Genomic DNA, 26,966 nt, shown 5'->3' with positions numbered 1-26,966 from the left:
CAGCTAACATTAACTTTAGCTGTCTCCATGAAGCTAACAGCTGAGCTAACTCTGACAGCTGTAGGACAGCTAACACAGTCTTTAGCTGTCTCCATGAAGCTACCAGCTAAGCTAACTCTGTCAGCTGTAGGACAGCTAACATTAACTTTAGCTGTTTCCATGAAGCTCCCAGCTAAGCTCCTATAACTCATGACGCAGTTAGGAAACCAGAACTAGCTAACTAATGATAACATAAGCATTTTGGCTCGGTGCATGTCGATTTTAAAGTCATGTTAAAACTATTTTCAATCCTTCTTCCATTTTTCCAGCCGCAGCCTATCACTACCCTGTACTAACGTTACTCGGTACGTAACGTTAGCTCTGTGTAGACCTCACAATGCCTTGTGTTTCTCACTCCCGCTAACTTCATAAAATGATAAATTAATTGTTCATTAGACGTGACATAACAAAAGCATTTCGTTTTCACATGCGGGTAGGCCAAGGCGAGAAGAGGGAGATTAGCTTAATTTAGCCAACATATTTATAAAAAAATCACATTTGAATAGTAATTTCAGAATTCGAATAGTATTAATTTTTTTTACTATTCGAATTATATTTGACTTTCAGAATTCGTTCCAACAGCCCTAGTTTATACTTTTATCTGGCTATACATGTGTCAAAAGCATTCTGAATTAAGTATTCTACAAATGGTATCCTACAGAATAAAGGGGAGGGCTCAGCCTGCTGGGGAAGCCGCTACAGCACGCCGAACGGACGGAGAAATATGCAATGGTTCCTTGATTTATGATTAGATTATTAGCTTCTTATTTGCTGTGATGTCTCTTTAGGAAGTAAATGGAGCCAGTGGCAAGAAATGGGGGGATGGTGGCCCTTTCACTACTTTCCCCTTACTTGGCACCGTTGACTGGACACCCTCTTTGAACTCAGCCTTCATTTTGATCTCACCTACACACCTGTGAAGTTTTCTGACTGCATTTGGCTTGTGGTGACAATATTTGCCCGCAGACATATTGACATCTGGCAAAGTACTCAAAACTGTCGCTGTGGTAGTTGCCACTGCACAGTCTCCAGGGCCACATTTACCCATGATGATACACACACACACACACACTGTCACAGCTGCTAAACATAACTCAAAGTATCCTTTGCTGTCGCTGTCTCCCAGATTTAGTGGACAGTCTGGACGGCATCCTGCCCAGCCTGCTGGAGGACAACATCCAGGTGTGGGCCATGACGAGCCACAGTGAGCACCCACAGATGCACACTCTGTTGGATAAGATCGCTGGCGCCTCGGACCGGCCGGTACCGGCGGAGTTACGCGCCACCACCTCCCTCAAATCCCCTACCCTCTACATCTTCACCTCTGGAACAACTGGTGAGTCTGCGCTTCTTCTCAGTGAGGATTAGAATCCGAATGCTCTCGTTTCAAGCAGCACCGTTCATAGAGTATGTTACGTCATGTAACTGCTGCTGGCAGGGTATAATGTGTTACGGTGTTCTTGTCATATAGAGATTAATATTTCCTTTTGACGGCTGTTAGTTATAATAATAACCAATAGTTGTTGAGGTAACGTTGATCAATGGGATGGTAATGTTGCCCTGTGTCTGCTGGATGTGTAAAGAGTATGCAACTGTTTGGAGCTGTTGCTGTGGCTAATGTTTCAGCGAAGTAAGATTGTGTTTACAACTTGTTCCTCCTCTCCTAAATGTCCCAAAAATCAGTTAATGCAGATTTCATAAAATGTTATCAAAAACGGAAATCATTTTAAATTCCAAAATAAAATTGGTCAGGAATGTCATGTCACTTTAGGATGTTTCTGAGCAAAAACGTCATCCATCCCCCTTACTAACCACGTGTGTGTGTCATGGTTGTCTTGGTAACAGCGTACAAAAAGCAGCCTCTACCCTGTGTCATCCTCCCATGGCCTCAGGCTCTGTGCTTCTCCATTGGGTCTGGCTTAATGCAAAACACACACATATTTTTGTTGTACTGCACATTGCTGCAAGAAGTCTCCCGACTAATCCTGCCTTGTACTGACCGAAGTTTGAGAAACAGTTAGCGGATGTGGTATTAGCTAAAGTGGTTTGCACACACCAAATGTTTCGGCCGATGACGTAGACTGCCCTGCCGATTTTGAACAGCTCACCCGGAGACTGAAAGCAGGACACATTCAGAAACCCGTATCTCACTCAAAACAGCATGGATGTTTGTTTTTTTAGGGCTGTCAGCATTAACGCGTTAATCACGATGTGATTAAGGGCTGAGCATAACGCGTAAATTTTTTTTTAATCGCATGCCGCCATTTATTAATTTATTTTACACTTCACTCGGCTTTGTGTCGTGAGTAACAACGCCCCCTTAGCTGTTCTAAAATCACTAGAATCTAGCTAGGCTACTATTTTGACCCTTTTACTTATCATCAAGCTGCAGGCATGATGGAGAAATGCAGCAGCAACACAATTCTGAATGGCGCTTTTTATTTTCATAAACTCCCTGACGGCTCAGTAGACAAGTCGAAAGCCATAGGCACATTGTGTAAAGCCGAATTAAAATATCACCGAAGCACGTCAAGCTTGAGCTACCAACGAGCTAAGCACAGTCCAGTTAATGTGACTCAGGTTGATGCTAGCAGGCTCAGGCAAAGCACTATTTTGGAGAGTGCTACTCGCCGACCTGTTGATGAAACCAAATCCAAAAAAATAACTACCGCTCTTGCAAAATGGGTGGCAACTAACTGCAGACCTGTCAGCATCGTAGAAGACTCGGGTCTTAAAGAAGTACTACGGTTGGCATGTTCTGAATTGTGCAATAATGACAGATTCACACATTTTTCTTTTGTTTACAGTAAATAAATAATAAACAAATACAAATCTTAAAGTATACTTCATAAAGCAACTTTCTTTGCATTCATTTGATTCCCAATCAAGATACACTGGTAAGAATTGCTTTCCATTGTTAATATGTACTTAAAAACAGTTCTGAATTGCAAAATAATAGAATTTGAATCATGTGATAAAACATGAGATAAATCGCGATTAACTGTAGAAATTCAGCAATTAATCGTGAATAAGAAAAAATCAATTGACTGCCCTAGTTTTTTTCCAAGTTTGTATGCATGTGGAAGCACCAGAGACACAAAATAACACCCTAAATCCCCAAAAAATTGATTCTTTTCATAATATGAGCACTTTAAGGTTTGGTTTGGATATTTATGTCATGGTTTTGATGGGTGTTTCACTTTAATGGAAAACTGGTTCTACAGTGAATGTGCCACACAATTTATTTTCACAAAAATCAGTGTGAATTTAGCAAAAAGACAGCTTGTTTCCACTGGACGTCATTGGTCTTTCAGAACAGTAGTGCTTTGACTTCTGCTAATTGTGCCTTCTTCACCTTCTCTGTCACATGCACATCACTGAAGAGTTGCTTTAAAACAGAGCGAAGGGGAGTCAGGGAGGGAAGGAGGGAGCATCTGGGGCTTCAGCGTCGTTGGCATCTTGACAGGACTGAAAGGACGACTGTACATGACTACACGTCAGTGTACTTTTCTCTTGTTATCATTGTTGGAGCCAGGAGCGTCTTCTCAGGAACAGCCACAAAACTACTATAATATTAGTAGAATTACAATTGAATTTCACATTGCATGACACTTTGTTGTATTGTCATGCTGCATATGGCTATGTACTCCCTCCCAGTGCTAACACTGGCAGCAATGCATTTGAAATGGACAGAAAGTATGGGTAATGCAGTATGATGTCTTTTCTGTTCCCAGGGCTCCCCAAGGCTGCGGTGATCACTCACCTGCAGAGCCTGAAGGCAGCAGCAGGGTTCTGGGCATTTGGAGCAACTCAAGAGGATGTGATGTACATCTGTCTGCCTCTCTACCACAGCGCCGCTTCCTTGATCGGTATAGGAGGAACCATAAAGCTAGGTAGGACTCACAATATGTCTGCTTGGCAGCCCTCAGACAAAGCCAGAACAACTTGAGCAGTAGTGGTAAAAAATAGTCGATACAGTCCAGTGGATGGTTCAGTTGAGAGAAATCTGTCTTTTTAGATAAAACACATGCTGGCAAAGTTTTCCTTTTGGGGACGTAATTTGAAGTTGGAGAAAAGGTAATAAATTCCACTATATCGCAGAAAATCACAATATGTTCAAAATCGCAATAATAAAGTATTGTGACATAAGTATCATGATGATATCATACCGTGGGTATGATATTGTATGCTGCCACAATAATCCAAATACTGAACACAACCTCTCTAATGTTAAAACAAACACCAACAGTGATATTAATAATAAAACTGTCAGGTTTGTGCAGGCTTGGACCCAACAATGCAGAGAGTTGAGACGAGGAGGCAGCGTAAGGTTTCGAAGGTTTAATAAATCAAACTGGCTATAACAGAATGTGTCCTGAAGCACGCAGGTAGAAAACTGGCAAAAGGAAAATCCAAAAACACAAAGAACAAAACATCTCGGGGAGAGTCGCATGGAATGTCTTGGAAAAGACACATGTAATGACAACGATTGGACAACAGACAAAGAAAGCACAGAGACTACATACACAAGGTAAGGAGGGACAGTTGATATGAGGGCTGAAGAACAGATGGAACACATCAGGGCAGGGCAGTCAATCACAGAATTTAAAGAGTTGGGTGAACTATCCGAGTGAGTCATGACTCAAACAGGTTTAGTGCTCAGTCAGTGGGGAGTGGCCAGCGGCTGGAGCGGCAAAAGCCAATGTGTGCTTCTTTTACTGACGATATCTTTTGCATTTTTAATCCAAACGTCAAACTTGGCACTGCACTTACTCGTGCCCGTAGCAAGAAACCTGTCATGTTTGAAATCCATCGGACTAACGTTTCTAGAGATATGCACATAACACCCACGCAGACAGACTGACAGACAGACAGACAGACGTATGTTCCTGCAATTTATAGATAGATAGATTATAGACTTTTTCTTTGGTCTGTAGGATAGGATCTGTAGGCCAGTACGTGTCTGCAGCACCACTATACTTCATTCAGAATGGTTTGACACATATTTAGCCTTTAACAACTATTGCACCCACTGTGATTTGGATATTGCACTATTCCATACTGCGAGTTCGATAAAATTGTGATTAATTGCGCAATCCTAGAAAGTAGTGTGTGTGTGTGTGTGTGTGTGTGTGTGTGTGTCTGAGACAGCCCGGTCAGTGAGCTTGTTACGTTACGCCTGCAATTTCTTGTGAAGCTTTATAACTCAGAAAAAGCAGACAACCACAGGTTACAGTTAATCTTATAATGGATATGTGTGTTGTGTTATCTAAACAAACGATCGGGGAACTAAACGCCTCTCGTCCGCCATCAATGTTTATAAAACGGCCCATATTTGAGCTCTACACAGTTGATTTCTTGCATAAAAAAGTCTCAGAAGTGAATTTAATAATAATAATAATAATAAATTGAATTTATATAGCGCTTTTCATGGACTCAAAGTCGCTTTACAGGGCAGGGTAGATTATAAAAACATAACAAAACAAAACGAGCAAACAAAACAAGTAGAACAAAACAAGATACAGATGAAAAAGGGAGGGGGCAGGTGGACTATGGGTAGGCTGAGGTGAAGAGATGGGTCTTGAGGCGGGACTGGAAGATGGTGAGGGACTCAGAGGTGCGGATCTCTTGGGGAGGGAGTTCCAGAGCCTGGGAGCGCTGCTCTGGAGAAGGCTCTGTCCCCAAAACAGCGCAGGTTGGACTTTTGGATGGAGAGGAGACCGGCTGAGGTGGATCTGAGGGACCGTGGAGGGTTGGTAGGGGGAGAGGAGGTCAGTGAGTATGAGGGGCCAGATGGTGGAGGGCTTTGTAGGTGAGGACCAGGATTTTGTAGGTGATCCCGGTGGGAAATAGGAAGCCAGTGGAGTTGTTTTAGGACTGGAGTGATGTGGTGCCAGGATTTGGAGCAGGTAATGAGGCGGGGGGCTGAGTTCTGGACCAGTTGGAGTCGGTTGATGTTGGTAGAGCTGATGCCGAGGAGAAGTGAGTTGCAGTAGTCCAGTCGGAGGAGATGAAGGCGTGAATGAGTCTTTCAGCAGCGGGGGTGTGAGAGAGGGTCTGATTTTGGCGATGTTGCGGAGGTGAAAGAAGGAGGTTTTAATGACTTGCCGGTTGTGAGGGCTCTCAAGGGAGAGGGTGGAATCAAAGATAACGCGCCAAGGTTGCGGGCCTGGGGAGATGGGGAGACAATGGTGCCGTGTCGGTGAGAGTGGGGTTATTGGTTTTGCTGAGTGTGGATTTGGAGCCGATCAGAAGGAATTCTGTTTTGTCGCTGTTGAGTTTGAGGAAGTTGTGTTGCATCCAGGTTTTAATAGCTGACAGACAGGAGTTGATGTGGGAGAGGGGAGGATTGTGGGGGGTTTGGTGCTGAGGTAGATCTGGGTGTCGTCCAGCATAGCAGTGGAAGTCCAGGTTGAAGTGGCGGAGTATCTGACCAAGAGGGAGGATGTAGATGATGAAGAGGAGGGGCCAACGGAGCCTTGGGGAACACCTTGAGTGACTGTGGCTGTGGCAGAGGTGTGGTTGTGGAGAGAGATGAAATGGGATCTGTTGGAAAGGTAGGAGTGGAGCCAGCTGAGTGCAGTACCTTTCGATACCGAGGTCTTTGAGTCTGGTGAGCAGGATGTTATGGCTCACAGTATCGAAGGCTGCACTCAGGTCGAGGAGGATGAGGATGATGTTGGGGAACCCGGTGTCAGCAAAGGTGAGGAGGTCGTTGAGGACTTTGAGGAGAGCGGTTTCTGTGCTGTGTAGGGGGCGAAAACCAGATTGGAGAGGTTCGAATAGGTTATTGGCATGAACATGGGTTTGTAGTTGTGAGGCGACTATGCGTTCCAGGGTTTTAGACAGAAAGGGGAGGTTGGATATTGGGCGGTGGTTGTTGAGAGAGGAGGGATCCAGACCAGGTTTTTTAAGGATTGGGGTGACAGCGGCAGTTTTGAAAGCAGAGGGGACAGTTCCAAGGGACAGAGTTTTTAGTTTCTATTTTTCATTAAATAGACAGAATTTAGTGATGAAATAGCAGACGAACAATGTAAAAAGTTTCCAGTTGTTGGCCACAACGGCAATCCGTGGTTGTTGTGATTGTAGGTCCGAGGCATGCTGGAGATTTTCTCTGAATCAGTATGACATCCGGGTATTTTTGGCATACTGCAGATTTTGCCATTGTTTGCATTTTGGCCAAATCAGTACGCACTGCTAGTATAGTATACGGTTTCGAAAATGGCCAAGAAACAGAGGCTGCAGTCCAATAGTCCATTTTGCTTAGGAGGGTTCCTAACGGAGTGAAATGACCCTGAAGTAGTTAAGTGGTTGCCATGATAAGAGCTGTTTGAACTGTCTAAGTGATAAGGAAAGGTGCTCCAATGCTTCCTTTGTTACCTCCTTTAGCGTAGGATACACTGGACCATCCTTTACAAAAGGAAATTAGATAATGTCGTCCCACAAGTCCTTGCGGCAGCTACATTTAAAGCGACACATCACCATTTTGCCGTTCATATTCAGAATATTAAGATGCCGGCAGCCGTAATCCTGTGCATTTTATTTTCTGTGAGACATTGCAACCCATCTAATACAGTAATAATGATCATGTACTTTATGGCACTGTTTGAGTGGTTTAATAAACCGGTTAACGCGAGAACTTTACTCTCGTCCCTGACGCGTAACATGCCAGTGAGCATGTGTTAACAGAACTGTGAATGAATGGATGGTTGAATCCAAAGTTACACAGCGCACCAGACACTGGTTTATTTAGAGCCCAGAGCAGCGTCTGAGACAAGTTACCTGTTCTTCCCTCATGGCTTTATTCAATATATGTTTTGTTTAAAGTCACTACAGATATGACTACATTATTTTGACCGTGTGTGAAAGTTTTAATATTATGTGAGAATGCGTGGATCAGCTCTGACGGCATCTGAATCAATTACCTTAAATCATCCACCCAAACCCACCCAAATTAATTACTTTCACTCCCTCTCTACAGTCTGTGTAGGCTGTTGCTTTTTAAATGATGTATTGTAGTGATGTATCAGTGTTTTCTTTAAAGATTTACTGTAATGAGAGCTTTCAGTAACTAAACGTTTCCATGTGCACGGTAATGTCCCTGCAGGGCCTATCGTGGAACATTTAAACAGCAAAACTAAAAACTGTAGTTCAAACTTGACAGAGGAAACATAACTCGACTTTTAACTTCTGAAATAATCAAAGAAGTTACACTGCTGACTGCTGTCCTCGTGCGTAAATGCGCACAGCAGTAGCGGACAGCTCTGTTCTGTTTACAGTTATATAATATTGTTCTCATTAATAATGTATTTCTGTCACACACCCGCAACCATCTAACCCTTATAACATAGAATATGTACAGTAGACTTGTAGGCCTTCCACGTTCTGCTTATCTTGCATACATGTAACAATTATTTTCCAGATGTGGTTTCTGTAGTCCACCTTCAGAACAGTGTAGTTTCACCCGCAGACCCATGTCAATCACATCCACCGCCACATGATTCCAGCCGAGTGTAAGGACAGTCAGATTCTCCTCACACCACTCGCTTATCCTAATTCCTTTTCAATTCTTCTTCACACCTTTCCTTGACCTCATGACATTTACCATCGGGGTTAAGGAAAAGTGGTTAGGAAAGGACATAGGAGGTAATTTTTTTGACTTTTCAACTGCAGCCAGACACTACAAAGTAAGACAGGAAACTGAAAACACACACAACGACTGAACTAGGAAACAAAACAGAACACAGAAAGAACACAGGTAACACACAACCACGAAACAGACAACAGGGAAACATACAACCAGGGATTGAAATAATAACAATAAACAGGAAAAACCTAGCCTAGAAATCTAGACGCACCCCAGGGGGCTCTAGTAACTCTCCGTTGGCTTGTGAGCTGGAAAAACCAAACTCTGGTCAGGCCAATCACATCGTGTATAGAGTTGGTGGGCGGGGCTTATGGCTGCTGCTGCTGGGAACAGAGGTCTTCTGGAAGACTTGGAGTTAAAGGAACACGCCGACTTATTGGGAATTTAGCTTATTCACCGTAACCCCCAGAGTTAGACAAGTCCATACATACCCTTCTCATCTCAGTGCGTGCTGTAACGCTGTCTGACGGCTCCAGCGGCATCAGCCCATCACAGAACATGCAGGTGAATGGTTCCAGTAATCCTACTGCTCCGAATAAGTGACAAAATAAAAGCATGGCATGTACCTATTTACATGTTGTGATTTGAGTAAGTCTAGCGTGTACAAAAACAACGTAAAATGAGACACAGCCATCTTCTAACCGTAAACAAACCAGGTACTATATTCTCAGGCGGAAGAATATAGTACTTGGGCGAGTGTATATGCTTCGCAGCAAGCCTGTCTGAGAATATAGTTCCCAGTTTGTTTTACGGTTTAGAAGATGGCTGTGCTCATGTTACGTTGTTTTTGGCCCGCCTCTACGATCATCACAACATGTAAATAGGAACCTGTTGGCACCATTTTGTCACTTTTGTCACAATTCGGAGCAGTAGGCTAGTTGGAACCAGTTACTTGCAGGATCTGTGCTAAGCTAATGCTGGAGCCGTCAGACAGCGTTACAGCACGCACGGAGATGAGAAGGGTATGTATCGACTTGTCTTACTCTGGGGGTTACGGTGAATAAGCTAAATTCCCAATAAGTCGGCGTGTTCCTTTAAGCTTTTCTTTGAGAAAAGAACAAAGAACGGCACTGAAGTCATTCTTAAAAAAGGAAGATGTGTTCTGAGTTTTGCCGACCGGATACGGCAAAAGTTTCATCTATGAACTAGCTTCTAGCTACCTTCTTCGTTGCTCTGATTGGTTGTAGTGCTATCCTATTGCGTGTAGAGGGAATTTGAAAGACAACCGTTTATCCTGCCCCTCAGATTGAGCCCTGTCAATGGTGAGTTCCCACACCCAACATCTGGATGTGGGTCTGGCTGGTCAGGCTAGGAAAAACCACCACCTTGACAGAAATATTTTATTGAGTGACTGCATGCAGGCTCATGTCATTGAGTGATACAAACTGTGACAATAGAAAAGTCTAGAGCAAGAAAGGTCTTCTCATTTTTTCCTCCTGGATGAATGTAAAATTACAAAATAAATGATCTAACGACATTTTGATGGTCTTAGTTGGAGAATATTTTCAAAGGGTCAGAGCTCATTTGGGATGCTTGAAATAGAAAAGGTTGAAATCGCTAACAGCGGTTACATCTAAAGGAAGTATTGGAACAGAAATACATATTAATTATCTTTTGAACTTCAAATTACATTTTTTAAACTTGTAAGCGATATAATGATATGAATGGCATGTGTCTTCATTACATGAATGTAGCCCAGCCACATGCACATAGCCATCGGATGATTGAGTTGCATGTTAGAATAGATACAGGGGAGCAATTTTCTAGCATTCAGGCCTGCACAGTGTCTACTGAGCATGTTGTCCACTGAAGACAGTGTCTACAGAACACAGTCCACTGAGCACACAGTGTCCACTGAGCTCAGTGTCCACTGACCACAGTGTAACTGCCAAATAATGTGTCCCCTTTCAGGACCCGCGGCTTAATTAAAGGCTTTAGAGCAGGAAGTGGACACTGGAGCCCACTGTATGAGCCTTCATGTCTGGATAGAAACTGCTTATCTCAGCAGCTGATTTAGAATGAGCTTAAAAGTAGTGTTACAGTTTTTTTAATGGTTTGGGGAAACAGCAAAAGTCTAATCAGCTGTGCTATTGATGAATCCTTGGCTTCTGCATTTGTTCCAACTGCTACCAAAGCTAAAAGTTCAACGGCCTTTACTGCTAGAGATCAACGTCCTGACAGCTTGTGCTAACAAACCTTGGGGAGGCCAGTATCCTGGTAGTTTTAGACTCATGGGGCTAGCTGTTCTGTTGTTGTCCAACCGGTGTACACTTGTCAACCTTCACCAACTGTCGGAAAGAAAGACCTGCACATATAGACATGTGGCCACCTACAGGCAAGGGATATGATAGCTCCTGTAGATTTGAAAGACAATAGCCGGTATAGATTAAAGTCGAGTCCGGAGCTGCAGGTCTGACACTCCTGGCACTGTGAGTTTGCAAATGTCATCAAGTCTACAGGGCTCAACGCTAACTTTTTAAAGTGGTTGCCGGCTTGGCAACCAGGCATAAGCTTTTGGTTCCCCAAATTGACAATACGCTTGCCATTTTTTAAACTGCCTATATTTTGACCAATTCATTTCTTATGTAACTATACCACACATTTTAATAATGAAACAACGAGAGAATGGCTTGCAATATAATTTCCCATCCCTGTCAAATAGGGGTGCAACAGATCACAAAACTCACGGTTGGGATCACTGTTTTGAGTCACGGATCGGATATATTTTTGGATCAGCACAAAAAAGGGGGGAATTTAAATGATTATTAAAAATGTTATAACAATTACTTTTAACAATAATTACTTCTTTCACTAGTATATTGCTGTTAAATGAACTAAACAGCATTGTTTTGTGATTTGAACAGTCCATGGAGCTTCATAGTAACACAAAGCTCTACAGCAACACTCGTTAAACATCCTGTTGAGAATAGGCCTGGGTCCAGACGTTGATACTGTTAGGCACCGATCTGATTGCCTCCATTGTATCAAGAATTGAAAAATTCCTTCATTCAACACCAAATTTCAATACCTCAAAGAGTAAATCTCATCAGCATCAGTGAGCCAATCAGAATGCAGCATGCTTCTACCAAGATCTAATAATGTCTGTGATTGGCTGTTATTGTGAAAAACTAAAATAAAAACATAGAAAAAGATTTCTACTGTACTGTTGTAATTTCTTTTTGTTTAAATGGATTTAAAAGAAAAATGGCATTGAAAATCTTTGAACGATACCCAGCCCTAGTCGACCAAATATTTCAAATATACAGTACACTCTATATGGAAATGAAATGCCAATCTATAAATCTGATTTACGGTTCTTATTTATATTTATGGAGTAGATATACCTAGTGTTGAAAATGTGAATTGTATCCTTTAATAGTGAATGTAATGACGTTGTTGTCTGTTGAATGACAGGTGCGACCTGCATCTTGAAGAAGAAGTTCTCGGCCTCCCAGTTCTGGAAGGACTGTAGGAAACATGACGTTACTGTTTTCCAGTATATTGGTGAACTCTGCAGATACCTCTGCAATCAGCCCAAGGTAATCTGTTCGTCATTCAGCTGGGAGTGGCATTAACCTCTTGCAAAAACTACATCCTGCCTGTTTCTGCATGGACATCCTGACAGGAACAAAACGCTTCCTTTCTGGTTAATTTTGGTTTAAAATTGCTATTAAGTAAAATTCACATTATTGTATCGCCCTCCTGAATGACAATATGCCCTATGGAAACTTTGATAAGATAGATAGATAGATGGATGGATGGATGGATGGATGGATGGATGGATAGATGGACTTTATTAATCCCAAAATTGGGAAATGACTCTGTTACAAGCAGCAAGTTAAAGGGACATACACACCTACTCACTCACACATACAGAAAATACAAGAAATATAATATAAATAATAAATAAGATGATAGCAAAGATAAAAATGCCAGAAGAACTACTGAAAAAATATACAAAAATCTGTTTGGTACTGCCAATTTGTTTTGTTTTGTCATGGTTCATGTGTGCAATAAACATTACACTTTGTGAGAAAAAAATCATGGTAGCGAATCCTGATATCAATTCTAAGCTAAAAAATTGTGATTCATATTTTTCCCCGAATCGTGCAGGCCTAATACATAGTATATATAACAAAATAAAATATGTATAATAAAAATAGATATAGTCACGTTAGTAGCGTGCCCACATTCTGGCAACATGTCTGGTTAGTTTTCAGAATGATTGCTTTCTGTGTGATTGTTGAATGTGAATTTGAAGTAAAGTTTAGTGCTGACACCCAAACCATTGATCTCCAAAATACTTTCAAGTTTTCCACTCTCCACTTTCATTCTATTCAATTGCTTGCTGTTAGTTTCAAGTCAACATGACTTGCCGTCCTGTTATTCACATCTAAACAGATAATCAACATACATTGCCACTTAATGAATGACAGAGTAAGTGAGTTAGAGTTGAGCAACGGGGAAAAGCCTCAATGCCTTTCACCGTGGGCAGACTTGTTTTCTCTGTAGAGAGGCTTCTTTACAGTCACTGCTACTTGTGAATCACTGGAGTAAAGTTGTGCACAACTGGGGCAGAAGGACAAGCAGGGTCTTTGTTTGTTTGTGTACTCCCATGGTGGACACGTTGACGTGCACGCACACACAGTGTGAGGGCCCAGGACATCCCGTCTTGAGACTGGATTCAAAGTCCTCTTTGTCCCCTGTCACTCTGTTATTTGACTGTGTGGGTGGAAGGCTGGCCATGACTGTCCTCAACACTGATTAGCAAATTAAAGATGTGGACACGAACAGCAGATAAGCACTTTTTCACGAGGTCAGTGTGTGCACACAAGCGTGAGGACCAATTACTGCCTGTATGCGCTCATTTTGCACAATGTGCACCACAGAACTCATCACAGAGGACACAAACACACCAAGCATCTTCTGTTCATCTCCCAAACGTTGTTTTACTTGATTACTTGGAGTGCAGAGACCAAGAATGAACTGTTCATAGTGTACTTATTTAGACTTAAAGGTCCCATATTATGTTCATTTTCAGGTTTATACTTGTACTTTGGTTTTCTACTAGAACATGTTTACATGCTTTAATGTAAAAAAAACACATTCTTTTTCTAATCCTGTCTGTCTAAATATAACTGTATTTCCCTTCTGTCTAAAACGTTCTGTTTTAGTGCCTGTCTCTTTAAGGCCCCCTCCAGAAAAAGCCTGCTCTGATTGGTCAGTGTTTCCGGGTCTTCAGCATCTTCACTCTCTGTGTCTTTGCAACACTGCATTGCAGCTGGGGAATGACTGTAACGGCACTGTAGCAGAACTTTCTGCCTATGTATAGTACAGTTGGGACATCACAACCGTACAGGAAGTCTCGACGGCTCGTTAAAAGGCACAATTTCTGAATACAGGCTGTGTGCCTGTTTCTCTGTGGATTGAGCATATTGATACATTTACAGTATTTATAAGGCACCTAGACTACCTCATAATCAAAAAAGTAATTACCTTTAATGAAATCAAAATATTTATTAAAGAAGGTGAGGAATCCTCTCAGCATTGGGCCTTTCCCAATTCCCTATTTCGTGCCTTCTCGGCTCCTCGATCCTCCGGCTTGTGACCCAGAAATCATTCTCAGCGCGCCGTCTTGAAGAACGTCCTAATTCAACCTGAACGTCAAGTGGAAATTTATAAATTGACAAAGCCTCATTTGCATAAAAAACATTCTCTTTGCTCTGAAAGGTATATTGATAACATTGAATTATCTATAAGCAGATGGTTTGTCAAACATTCTTTTCATTTTTGCAACTGATTTCCAGCACATACCAGGCTGTATTTTGCTGTGATGTTTCACTGACTGACTGTCCTCACTGAGAACAATTGAAAAAAGACGCTGATGCTCCAAAAAAAGACGCTATATGGACACAGGCCTTTTCATTTGTTCATTGAGAAATGGTTAGTTGTCAGCAGTCGGATCTATTGAGCTAATGTCATCCCATCCTTTTTCCTCGTCTGTCCTCAGACAGACGAGGATAAGGTTCACAAGGTGCGGATGGGAGTCGGGAACGGTCTGCGGCAGGACGTCTGGCGGGAGTTCCACAGTCGCTTTGGGAACATTCAAATGTGCGAGGTGTACGGCTCCACCGAGGGAAACCTGTGTTTCATGAACCATGTTGGCAAGATTGGAACCGTGGGCCGCTCTAACTTCTTCTACAGGGTGAGTACATTGTAGCCTAAAGGTGTGAGCTCTGCAAGAAGTGAAGAGGGGATGAAAAGAAAGTAGTAAATGTCCCATGTCACACACCCTGGTTGCTTGACTTAGGTCATTTAAATAGGGGTGAACGCGCATATTTGAATATTCCATGCTTCGATTGAAAGAGAAAGAAATCTTCGCAGAGGCGCAAAGTCCAGATCAGACCAAAGGTTCGAGACTAGTTGGAACTTGCAGCTCCTTGCAACACGCCGGTCTGCAGCATCCTGAAAGCTGCCAGTTTACACCAATGAGACGAGATGAGATGGTGTATCATCTCCATAGCAACGACGTTTTGTACTATCTTCCTAACTTCTGACTTCCAGGCTTTTTCTGAAGCTGTATATCATCTGTTGTGTCTAAATATGAATGTGGATAACGTTAGTGATAGTAAGATGCTTGCTACAGCTGCATTTCTAGTGATGAAAAGGCAAAAATGTTTTATTTCTCTCATTCACTGCTTTGTTTTAACGACGCTTGCTCTCTTCAGTCGCTCTCTAGGTTGCTCCACCATATACCGTGCTGGCAGGCGCTCGTTGACCCTCCGGGCTGGTTCTGACCGCTTCAACTTTTCCCTGCAACGTTCTAAATCGGTTTTGTCTCACCGTGAATCTTTGAGGCTTTTCATAAATCTTTTTTATTTATTTATTTTTGGGCATTTTTAGGCCTTTATTTGACAGGACAGCTGAAGACCCCAACCTGCTTCCTTACCCTAGACTGTATGATATGAATGGACAGAGCATGTGTGATGTCACCCATTGGTTTGTGGAGATCTGCTATGAGTCGTTGAGTTTGCCGTTACGGGCGCAGCCATCCTGGTTGGTGATGTGACGATTTTAGACGAGAGGGAGGAGTGAGGGAGGAGCCACGTTACCTTACACACTTTCACTGGCAATCACATCATAGCCACGCCCTAAAACACCCCATGCTTTATCGCCGATTTTAAAATCAACAAGAAAAAAAATTAACATCATTCTGTGTTGCAGAAGACTTAAAACTAGCAATTGAGACCATAAACTCATTATGAAAATGTTTACTGAGGTAATAAATCAAGAGGGAAGTGGGTCACAAGTCTCAGAGACTTCTACAGAAAACGACCTCCTTTTGCAACCGCACGTGTCGCCCCCTGCAGGAATTCAGATAGAATGTAGGTTTAAGGAGTCCTCCCCCCTGCTGGAATTCAGATAGAATGCAGCTTTCATAGATCTATACACTAGATGTCGCCTTGAGGTTCTAAGCATACGTCAAAACCGCCGCCATCTTGGAACAGGGGTCTGAAGTTTTCACGCATTCAGATCAACGCTAAAGATGCCGGACTTTTGTGCTGCTTATTGATGTTCGATAGAGGAAATGAAAACAACAAACAGCAAGGGCTAACATTTAACAGGCGACAATGTGTTTTATGATATATATGGCGCCTTCGACCAGCAATCTGAGCTCCGGCGGCAGCGGGAGGCGGAGAGTTCCGTTGCCGGCGGCAGCGTCTCTTCCCCCGGGCAAAAACACAGCTTCGCCTCGCTGCTGCGCCGGTCCCCGCTGATCCAGATCGGACCGGCCAAAGACAGAATGGTGATCGGGAGGATCTTACACCTAGTCCGGGAGGATCTTACACGTAGTCCAGGACGACCTGTATGTCGATATCGGCGGGAAGTTCCACTAAGTTTGCCGGCGGCAGGCGGACGGAGAGAAGCTACAGCGGGGAAACAGAGACGGTCTGCGGCTGCAGGATCTGGAGCTCAGTGCCCGTTAAAATTATATTTACCGCATAAATACATACAGAAATAAATAGTGGAGGAGTGAGCCTGGACATTTCAGTCTGTTTAAACTTCACTTTGAAGCAGAAAACTCTTAGTTCAGAGGGGTGAAGTTTCTGTTTGGACTCAGATCTGTGAACCGATTCTAATAAATATTATTTGTTACACATTAGTTAGTCTCTTTGTTTTGTATTCGATAGTTCATCTTAAGTTTACTTAAGTGGAAGCAGTATCAAGTGGAAGAATGGGACTACTAAACCTAGGCTTACAGGCACTAGGCATTACATTTTGAACAAAGTAGATTATATTAATATCAAAAGCTTAATTTTTCTCTGGACTCGATCATAAATACATGTCTGACCTTTGGAATGAACCACAAAAACTAGAAAATCGCTTGAGATTGAGGATTTATGGTGATTTTATTTCCATTAGCCCTTTACCTACATTGACGCTGATGCATTAAAGAGGAGTGACTCCCCTATTCCAAGATTGCAACCCTGTTGACGCATTCGTTCCAATGAACAGCAGTAGCCAGGCGACATCTAGTGTGTATATATCTATGTGCAGCTTTAAGGAGTCTCCCCCTGCTGGAATTCAGATAGAATGCAGGTTTAAGGCACTTCTGCATTTGCAGCACAGCCGAACCGGATGCTTTGTCCATTAATATTAACAGTCTATGCTCCTTACCAGGACATTTGGCGCTCTTATATTTCCTCACCTTACTTCCTGCTTTACTCCCGTCAGAACTACTACAGCCACTAGAGGGCGCCGCCACTAGGAATTTATAATAAAGTCTTCTCAGGGCTCCAGACTAACTTTTTTATTTAAGTGCACCAACACAAAATTTAGGTGCACCCAAATTTTTCCTTGCGTCGCCATTAACGCTGAATGGCGATACATGATATATAGCTCTGTATTTTTTTACAAAGTGGGCAAAAAAAATGTATATATCTCTGAGAAAGCTCCTTCACTTGTTTTCAACAACAATAACAGACTGATTAAAAGAGAGAGACGACGCCCGGATAGCTCAGTTGGTAAATATAGAGGTTTGACTCCGACCTGCGGCCCTTTCCTGCATGTCATCCCCTATCCTTTTCCCTTCTTAATGTCTTCAGCTTTCCTATCAAAATAAAGGCCGAAATCTTAAAAAAAAACAAAAAAAAAACCAGACAGACAGAAAGACATAGGGAGACAGAGGGAGAGAGGGGGAGAGAGGGGGAGACAGAGGGAGAGAGGGGGAGTGCGATGGACTGAAGTGTATGCTACTCACAGAGTGACAGCTGACTCATTATGAATGGGTCCAGCACGGGTCGAATGCGCTTTGGCGGGTCAGCGGCGTTACACCAGTCTTGTGTAGGCTATGAAATGTCTGTATCGTCACTGCGCTGCATTTTTATGAACTATGATATTCTGGCCATGGGTCACATGTCTTGCTCAGGTCCAGCAGGCTCCGTCTTACACGCTATTACTCAACAAACTGAAGTTAGTTGCATTTAATAACTTCTAATGTGTTTTTCGTCGTGGTGGCCACAATAACGGAGAGTTACCAGCGGAAACACTGGTACCAATACAGGTTTCCCTCTCATACTTAACAATATACAGCTGTGTTAATAACAATTAAAACTGTAGACAAATGTCAGCAGTTTGGACCGGCGGCGCTGTGTTTCTCCATGTTTTAGGGGGGCCGTGTGTGAGTAAATGGGGGCGGGGCTGCGCGGAGGAGAGATCCAAACACAGGCACGGCTTTACAGAAGGAATGGGTCATGTAACACAACATTAAACCATATCGATATAACGACATCGCTTCGTTAGGTGCACCGGTGCGACCTAGGAAAAATCTTAGTCGCACCCTTACAAATTTTGGTCACGTGTGGTCGCACTCTAGAGCCCTGCTTCTTTCCAGTAGGCATGGGCTGGTTACCAGTTTGAAAAAGTCACAATTTCAAAACCACTAAAAGTTCCCGTCATACCGCCCCTGTGGTATGAACTGTTTTTTATGAGTCGGAAGGACAGAAAGCGCAGTTTAGAAATCCCTCTCCCTGCCTGTGTGCAGTGTGTTTTAATATCAAATGCATTGTGTTGAATGGAAATAAAGTAAAGTATTGTTTTTACCCAGACATTTAAAAAAAAAAAACGCAATGTTTTTGCTGAAGGTTATCAAACGGTCAGAATCTCTCAGCGGCCCAGGCCTACTGTCCAGTCAGTGTTCAAATGTGTGCTATGAAAAATATCTGGTAACCTGAAGCTTATTAGTGGGTGATTGTTCCATTAGTTAGATTAGGTTGTAATGCCACTTCCCAATGCAATGATTGTTTCTCTTGTTTTTGGTGTAGCTCCTGTTCAAGTATGATCTGATAAAGTATGACATGGTGAAAGATGAACCAGTGACAGATCAGAATGGTTTCTGTCAGCGAGTGGAAAGGGGTAAGAGTGCAACTCAAAGAACATTTCCACAACAGGATTGGCTTTCTTGTTATTCTTTGAAAGTTGACTTCACCTGACAATGATTGTGTATTAATTTGAGACTTTCTGTCCCATGTCTCTTCTCAGGCGAGACGGGGCTTTTGCTGTCCAAGGTGAGCGCCACCAGCCCGTTCTTTGGCTACGCTGGGAGCAAGCAACTGACGGAGAAGAAGCTGATGAGAAACGTGTTTGTGAAGGGAGACGCCTACTTTAACACGGGCGACCTCATGGCTGAAGATCAGGAGGGCTTCATCTGTTTCAGGGACCGAGTGGGCGACACCTTCAGGTACAGTTGGATAAGATTTACTGCAGGTACCAAGCGTACACCGCCACCTCTAACTCTCGTGTTGTCTTCCCGTCGACCATGAACTTGTTGTCCTTCCGGGTTTATTTTTTGGGGGGAGCTTTTTCCGATGTTTTTGTCCCTTTTTTTCGATGCTTTTTTTTTGTTACTTCTTTTAAATTCATAGTAAATAAACCTAATTTATTTGACATTATACCAAATTTCGAATTTAAAAAAAGCAGAAATTATGAATATTTTGTTTATTAATTAAGATCAGAGGATGTTGAGTGCATCACTGACTGTCAAAGTTTAGTCAGGATACGGTTTTGAAACCATTTAAACATTTTTATATGCTATAAAATTAAATAAAACACCCCAAATTTATTTATGGAAATAATAAAAAAATGGAAAATAAAAAAAAAACATAAGAAAAAAAAAAAAAGTTAAATGTTGTTTGGGTTCCATACAATGTACATCCATGTTATTGTTGGGCATTTTGCTTGAAAGAAACCCATATTTCAGATATTAAAAACTTTGAAAACGGGTCAAAGTTGACCAAAAGACAACACAAGGGTTAAGGAGTCCATCCCTATGGTGCTGTTCAGCCTAAAGACAACACATTTATAACAGAAACTCTGGAAAGTTGTTTACCAGGTCTCGATGGATATATGAGCAAGAGAGTTTACGGCGCAATGTTAGGGTGAAGTAATATGCCCCAAGTGTATGCATTCTGCCATGCAACAGTACACACTTTGTAAGGACAGCTGTAGTACACACTAAAAGTAATGCTTCTGGAACACAGATAGTCTTTATATTCCCCAAATGGAAAGTTATCCTGCTCACCATACTCATGACAATACATTAGATTAGATAGACTTTTATTGATCCCAAATTGAGAATTTTCAGTGCTACAGCAGCAAAATATCAGACACAGAGCACACATACAGAATATACAAGAAATAATAAATAGAATACAAGAACAACTATTTAAAAGAAGAAAAAGAATGTACAAACATGTATAAAAATTGGGAATAGAAATGTACTACTACTTAAATAGTATTTATAACGATGTAAGTAAAACCTACACTACTAGTCAAAAGTTTTAGAACACCCCAATTTTAGCAGTTCAAGTCCAATGAATAGCTTGAAATGGTACAAAGGTAAGTGGTGAACTGCCTGAGGTTAAAAAAAAAGTAAGGTTACCCAAAACTGAAAAATAATGTACATTTCAGAATTTTACAAAAAGGCCTTTTTCAGGGAACAAGAAATGGGTAAATAACGTAAAGCTGTTCTGCAGCAATGGAGGTTGATCAAGCTTTGAAAGTTGGTGCTACCAATTCCCACAGGTGTTCCAACTTGTCTGGATTACTTACAACCCCCTCTGTTTGTATAAAAGTATTGTTGGAACACACTGTGGTACCGTACCCTCGTGAGCATTATTTGAACAGTATTGTACTGCAGAAAGTAGTGTGTTGCTATAAAAATGGCGGGAAAAAGGCAATTAACAATGAAAGAGAGACAGACCATCATAACACTTAAGAATGTTGGTCTTTCCTACAGAGAAATTGCAAAGAAAGTCAAGGTGTCAGTGAGTACAGTATTCTTCACCATCAAAAGGCACTTAGAAACTGGGGGAAACTCTGACAGGAAGAGGTCTGGCAGACCCAAAGCCACAACAGAATCAGAAGACAAGTTTCTGAGAGTCAACAGCTTGCGTGATAGGCGGCTCACAGGACAACAGCTTCAAGCACAGCTTAATAGTGGTCGTAATAAGCAAGTCTCAGTTTCAACTGAGCAAGAAAGCCATTGCTAAGACGTCAGAATAAGAAAAAGAGGCTTGCCTGGGCCAAGAAACATCGTCAATGGACTACTGAAGACTGGAAGAAGGTGTTAAGGACTGATGAATCAAAATTTGAAATCTTCGGTTCATCAAGCAGGATTTTTTTACGCCGTCGAGTAGGCGAAAGGATGGTTCCTCAGTGTGTGACATCAACTGTCAAACATGGAGGAGGAAGCGTGATGGTCTGGGGCTGTTTTGCTGGATCCAGGGTCGGTGATTTGTACAGAGTGAAAGGCACCCTGAACCAAAATGGCTACCACAGCATTTTGCAGCACCATGCAGTACCCTCTGGTATGCGCCTAGTTGGTCAGGGGTTCATCCTACAGCAAGATAATGACCCAAAACATAAGTCCAAGCTATGCTAGAACTACCATAGGAAAAAAGAACAAGATGGTAAGCTTAAAAACAGAACTGGACAGAAAAGTGAAAGCAAAGCAACCTACAAGTGCCCCACATTTATGGGAACTTCTGCAACAGAGTTGGGAAGAACTTTCTGAAGAATATTTGATTTCCATTGTAGAAAGAATGCCATGAGTGTGTTCAGCTGTTATATCTGCCAAAGGGGGCTACTTTGATGAGTCAAAAATTTAGAATACATTTTGGTTTATAAATTGATTCCATGATTTCTTTTTTAACTTAAATTGTTCATTTGTTCTATTCTTTCATTTCAGAGTACAAGAAGACATTGAACTGCATGAATTTCAATTAAAACCTGAAAACATTGGGGTGTTCTAAAACTTTTGACCAGTAGTGTATGTTTGTGAAGTGTTAAAAAGTTGTATTGCCTGTGGTAGGAATACAATAAATAAATAAATAAAATATAGACACCACAGTACAAAACATGGTTTTGAAAGACCAAGTTTATCAGCTGCAGGCGGACTTCAGAGAGGGAACACATAAAGTCGTGACGAGCGGAACCACGCTCCAGCATCCGCCCTGTATTTCTGGCTCCAACACTTGCACTGTTTTTTAATTTCATTTTCAGTTTTATATTTAGGACACCACACTTGCACTGTTAATCATCATCTTGTTTCCCTGACTTCAGGTGGAAGGGTGAAAATGTAGCAACGACAGAGGTAACAGAGACTCTCGGGCTGGTGGATTTTATCCAAGAAGTCAATGTATACGGAGTGGAAATACAAGGTTTGTTTAAGTCTCCCTTTGCCTCCAAATACTGCTCATCTCCATCAGCCAACATGCCTTTGGAAGCTTCCAGTATAGGTGTTTTCAGAATAATCATCCCTTAATACTGTACCACATATAATAATGTTATTATTGCTATCGTTTCCCTCTAAGTGCTGTTACCATTCCTGATAATGAATAACCCTGAGCTGGAGAATGATGATGAGTGTAAACCATATTGCGTCCACAGGGCACGAGGGCAGAGCGGGCATGGCTGCCATGATTGTACGACCGGGACACACGTTCGATGGGAAGAAACTGTTTGAGCATGTGTTGAGGGAAATCCCAGCGTACGCTCGTCCACTGTTCATAAGGCTTCAGGTAACAGAGCAGAGACATGCGGAGTAAGGCTGGGTACTCAACTCAGTACTTGTTAGGCACCGACCGAATACCTCTAAAGTACAGAGTATTGAAAAATCCCTCGTCATTCAAAACCCAATTTAAATGCCTAAGGAGTAAATAACATCAGTGTCAGTGAGCCAATCAGCATGCAGCATGCTTCTACCAAGATCTAATAATGTCTGTGATTGACTGTCTAGCGTTACACGTCGTAAAGACACGCAGGAAAAACTCTACGTTACACAGAGACGACTCACGTAGTAGGAGCTGACAAATCAATTAAAAGATTTGCACCGTAATGTGTAATGTTGTCATTTCTTTGTGTTTTATAAAATTGGTATTAGGACCCTGTATCAAAGTCACGGTATTGGTATCGGTACCGGTATTGAAAGCTTTTGAACGATATCCAGCACTACTGCTGACACACTGATTCTGCATCTTGATTTTGTTGATGAATGTTCTTCATTAGAGGACTACACCGTGTTCCAAATTATTATGCAAATTATATTTTACACTGATTTTCCTAAATAGTCGATGCAAATGACAATCAGTATAATTTTCAAGTCACCAACCGTTAGGGTATAAGTCGAATTTAATTGAAGAAACCACCCAATGAAAACAGGATTAAAAAAAAAAATGTAACTCAAAATGCACTGTTCAAAATTATTATTATTATTATTATTATAATTATTATTAACAGTTCAGTGTTCAATGAAATTTGACTTCTACCCTAACGGTTGGTGACTTGAAAATTATACTGACTGTCGTTTGCATCGACAATTTAGGAAAATCTGTGTAAAATATAATTTGCATAATAATTTGGAACACGGTGTATAGTGGAGTTTCCATCCATCCAGGACAAAGCTCGTACAAATGTGGAACTATGTAAATCAGAATAAGAATCAGAATCAGAAAAGCGTTTATCACCACAGTGAGTTACACTTAACATGGAATTTGCCTTTGTGAATGGTGCATACATAAACAAACAAACATATTCAACATTAATAAGAATAACCAATAAATACAGAAACCGAAACAAATATATACATAATAGCTGTTTAGCATAAGAAAAAGGTGGCTGAATGGATTGAGTGCAGAATGTAAAGAAAATATAGTATGTGCAATGGACAGATACATAGTCCAGAATGAAGGTTAGGGCAAAGTGTAGTGACACTGTCTGCCTAAGCGTAGTCTCACATTGCCAGAGCGCTGGGGAGATAGGTCTGGCTACACCACAGATACATTCTGGAATAAAATAAACAGTACTTTATCACCGTAAAACACACTTCAATCAAAGTCGACAGAAAGCTCAAAAGCCGTCTTGGTCCGTCTAACCACTCTGATTTGGTTGAAATAAACCCTTATTTCACCCATTTACATGTGGAAATATGCTGGCTCTATACACGCTAAAAGTCCTGATTATTTACATGGAGTCTGGTGGAGATATGCTGGCTCTATACATGCTAAAAGTCCTGATTATTTACATGGAGTCTGGTGGAGATATGCTGGCTCTATACATGCTAAAAGTCCTGATTATTTACATGGAGTCTGGTGGAGATATGCTGGCTCTATACACGCTAAAAGTCCTGATTATTTACATGGTGTCTGGTGAGTTTGGTGATGGGGATTTCGGGGCTGTTTCATGTTAAAATAAAAGGATCTTACTCTTTAACTAAAAGGTCTATCTCTGTAGGGATCCTTTCATAATGTTGTCAGACACTTAGAATAATAATCTGAGTCTGTCAGCGGCAAAAACAGAACCTTTACCGTGGAGAATTGGAACACCACTACAAAATGGCAAACCCACTATATAGGGAACTATTTCTGTGATAGGGAACGGTTTCTAAAGGCTCTGACACACCAAACCCAATGGCCGACCATCGGCAGAAAAGGCAATCGGACTGATCATTCAAAAAGTGCCTCGGAACACACCGAAGCGACGCCGACTTGAGCGTACGTTCTGCACGTGCGCGAGACGTAATACGTCTCCATAACAGCAGGCGGCGCTAATCTGTATTGTCGCCCAAAAAATGAAAACCGGAAAAGACAGAACATCTCTCTAGACCTCGAGCACGCTGTCGTCAGTCCTTGTTTTCATCAGAGAGTGGTGATAGTAGTCAAGAAGGATCGTTGTTGTCATTACTCGCTGAGTGGAAGAAAATACCATGGCTAGTATTAAGAAGGTACTGGTGTTGGCAGCTCTCGGGCTTCTTCTTGTGGAAGAAGCACTGATTCGCTAGTCAAGGGCTAGCACTCCACCAATCAGATTGGTCATTGAGTCCGACCGCCCACTGGCCGATTCAACAAGTCAAATCGGCCAAAATGGATGCGGACGGCTCCTCCGACTGACGACGGCACGGAACACACCGAACAGAGTCGAGTCACCGACCTCACCAGACTGTCAGACGGCCGATTATCGGGTTGGTGTGTCAGGGCCTTTACACAGCTAATGTGTGCACAGCATTAGAGCCAGCATGCTCTAATGGTATGCATAGCTATGAGCAATGAGAAATCACCTAAAGTAGCCGCTGTAGATGTATCACTGTAGGTCCCAACTGGAATTTTCAACAAAACATTCGACAGTTCGTGTTCCAATAGTATTTATTTCAGATTGAATCCTGGTGTTTCTTCCCTTTAGGAGGAGATGGAAATGACGAGCACCTTCAAGCAGCTAGAAGATTTACTAGCTGTCGACCGCTTTTACCCCCCCCCTTTTTTTTTTTTTTTTTTTTTTTTGCCCCCCCCAAAAGTTCCCCTCTAACAGACAGTATCTACAAGAGCATTGTCGCCGGAGAACGCAAGCTATAGAACTCCCCAAGTAAGGAAGGGATGACTCAGCTGGAATCAGTCACACACAGACAGATAGAACTGAGCTCTGCTTGCTGCTGCGCGTTATATTCAGCGGAAACCAGCAAGCCTACAGTCACGTTCAATGATTTACTGAAGTCTGAATGAAAAACCATCGCCTGGTTCATAAAGAGAAGCCATGATGAGTTGATCAAATACTGTGAACAATAATGTCTCTGAGATTTCTTTGTTAAACAAAACATCAGATAAATAATGTGAACCTGAACGTATCACTATGAAACAAACCTTATTTCACCACTCACACCTTCAACTGAAACACACTGCTAAGAAACACCTTATCTAAAAGCTCTAAATAAATCAGTTCAACAGATTGTAATGTTATTACACAGATCTGGGTTAAATTAATAGATACATAATAAATTGATCAACTGTTCTATATACAGTATACATGTCTTTTTAATGTCTTTCTGCAAAGATTAGGGTGGTAAATTATCCATAAAATTAAAGTGCCTTATTGACATCAGTACTAAAGGATAAATTGATGAGATTCTGAGGTACAAAATGTCATAGTGTATGAAAATGAAGAATCATACATGTGGTTTGTAACATACAAACAAAATAAATGGTTCACAGATATGTTTTTGCTACTTTACTGACACCTGTCAAACTGCTTAACAGGTCTGTCTTATTTTTCCAACGAGATCAACGAGTTTATCCTGAGATATTCTTTTCACAGTTTTTTTATGGCGTCAGATTTGTGCCGCAATAAAACATGCTCCGAGCACCAATTCAACAATCGAAAGTGGGCTTACAGGTTTTCAGCTACAGTGTAGATTAGGTCTGCAACTGATTATTGTCTTTGCTAAATTAATCTGTTGATTACTTTCTTGATTAAACGATTAGTTGTTTGGTCTATAAAATGTCAGCTGTGCGCGTGAACCATCATGTGGCACGTGTGTGCAGAAGACAACAGATCCACATTGTTTTTATATTCATACGCAAACGCTTACCCCCATTCTCCACTGGAAGCGTCTGTGCTGCGTTCCGGTTTTGTTCCGTCCTCCGCCACGCATCATACCACACCTGAAGCGTCTCAGAAGTGGAGCGACTAGCAGATTTGATTAGGGCTGCAGCTATCGATTATTTTAGTAATCGAGTATTCTACCGATTATTCCATCGATTAATCGAGTAATCGGATAAGAAATACTTAGTAAGAAATACTTAGTAAACAGCAATAGTAAATATTTATTATTGCTGTGTATTAAAAAAAATGAGATACAAAAGACAGGATATACAAAAGACAGGTTTCCTTTTTTAGAAAAAGCTACATTTTTTTATTGCCAAATTCCAAGACGCATAAAAAAAGTAACTTT

At 41.7% G+C, this 26,966-nt stretch overlaps 1 protein-coding gene across 1 annotated transcript in view; it reads left to right on the top strand.

The window, feature by feature from the left end:
- The window catches only part of slc27a6 (solute carrier family 27 member 6), a 67,338-nt gene that overhangs the window by 15,151 nt on the left and 25,221 nt on the right, over positions 1-26,966 (top strand). Inside the window, exons 2-10 of the mRNA XM_039780444.1 lie at positions 1,166-1,375; positions 3,774-3,932; positions 12,101-12,225; positions 14,697-14,891; positions 19,012-19,102; positions 19,229-19,427; positions 22,310-22,407; positions 22,637-22,767; positions 25,424-25,474. Coding sequence (XP_039636378.1) covers positions 1,166-1,375; positions 3,774-3,932; positions 12,101-12,225; positions 14,697-14,891; positions 19,012-19,102; positions 19,229-19,427; positions 22,310-22,407; positions 22,637-22,767; positions 25,424-25,474 — 1,259 coding nt within the window. The remainder of the gene's footprint in view (positions 1-1,165; positions 1,376-3,773; positions 3,933-12,100; positions 12,226-14,696; positions 14,892-19,011; positions 19,103-19,228; positions 19,428-22,309; positions 22,408-22,636; positions 22,768-25,423; positions 25,475-26,966) is intronic.

Source organism: Perca fluviatilis, chromosome 17, assembly GCF_010015445.1.
Source record: "Perca fluviatilis chromosome 17, GENO_Pfluv_1.0, whole genome shotgun sequence".
In the NCBI taxonomy this organism is placed as follows: Eukaryota; Metazoa; Chordata; class Actinopteri; order Perciformes; family Percidae; genus Perca; species Perca fluviatilis.
This window is presented reverse-complemented; position numbering and strand designations above follow the sequence as displayed.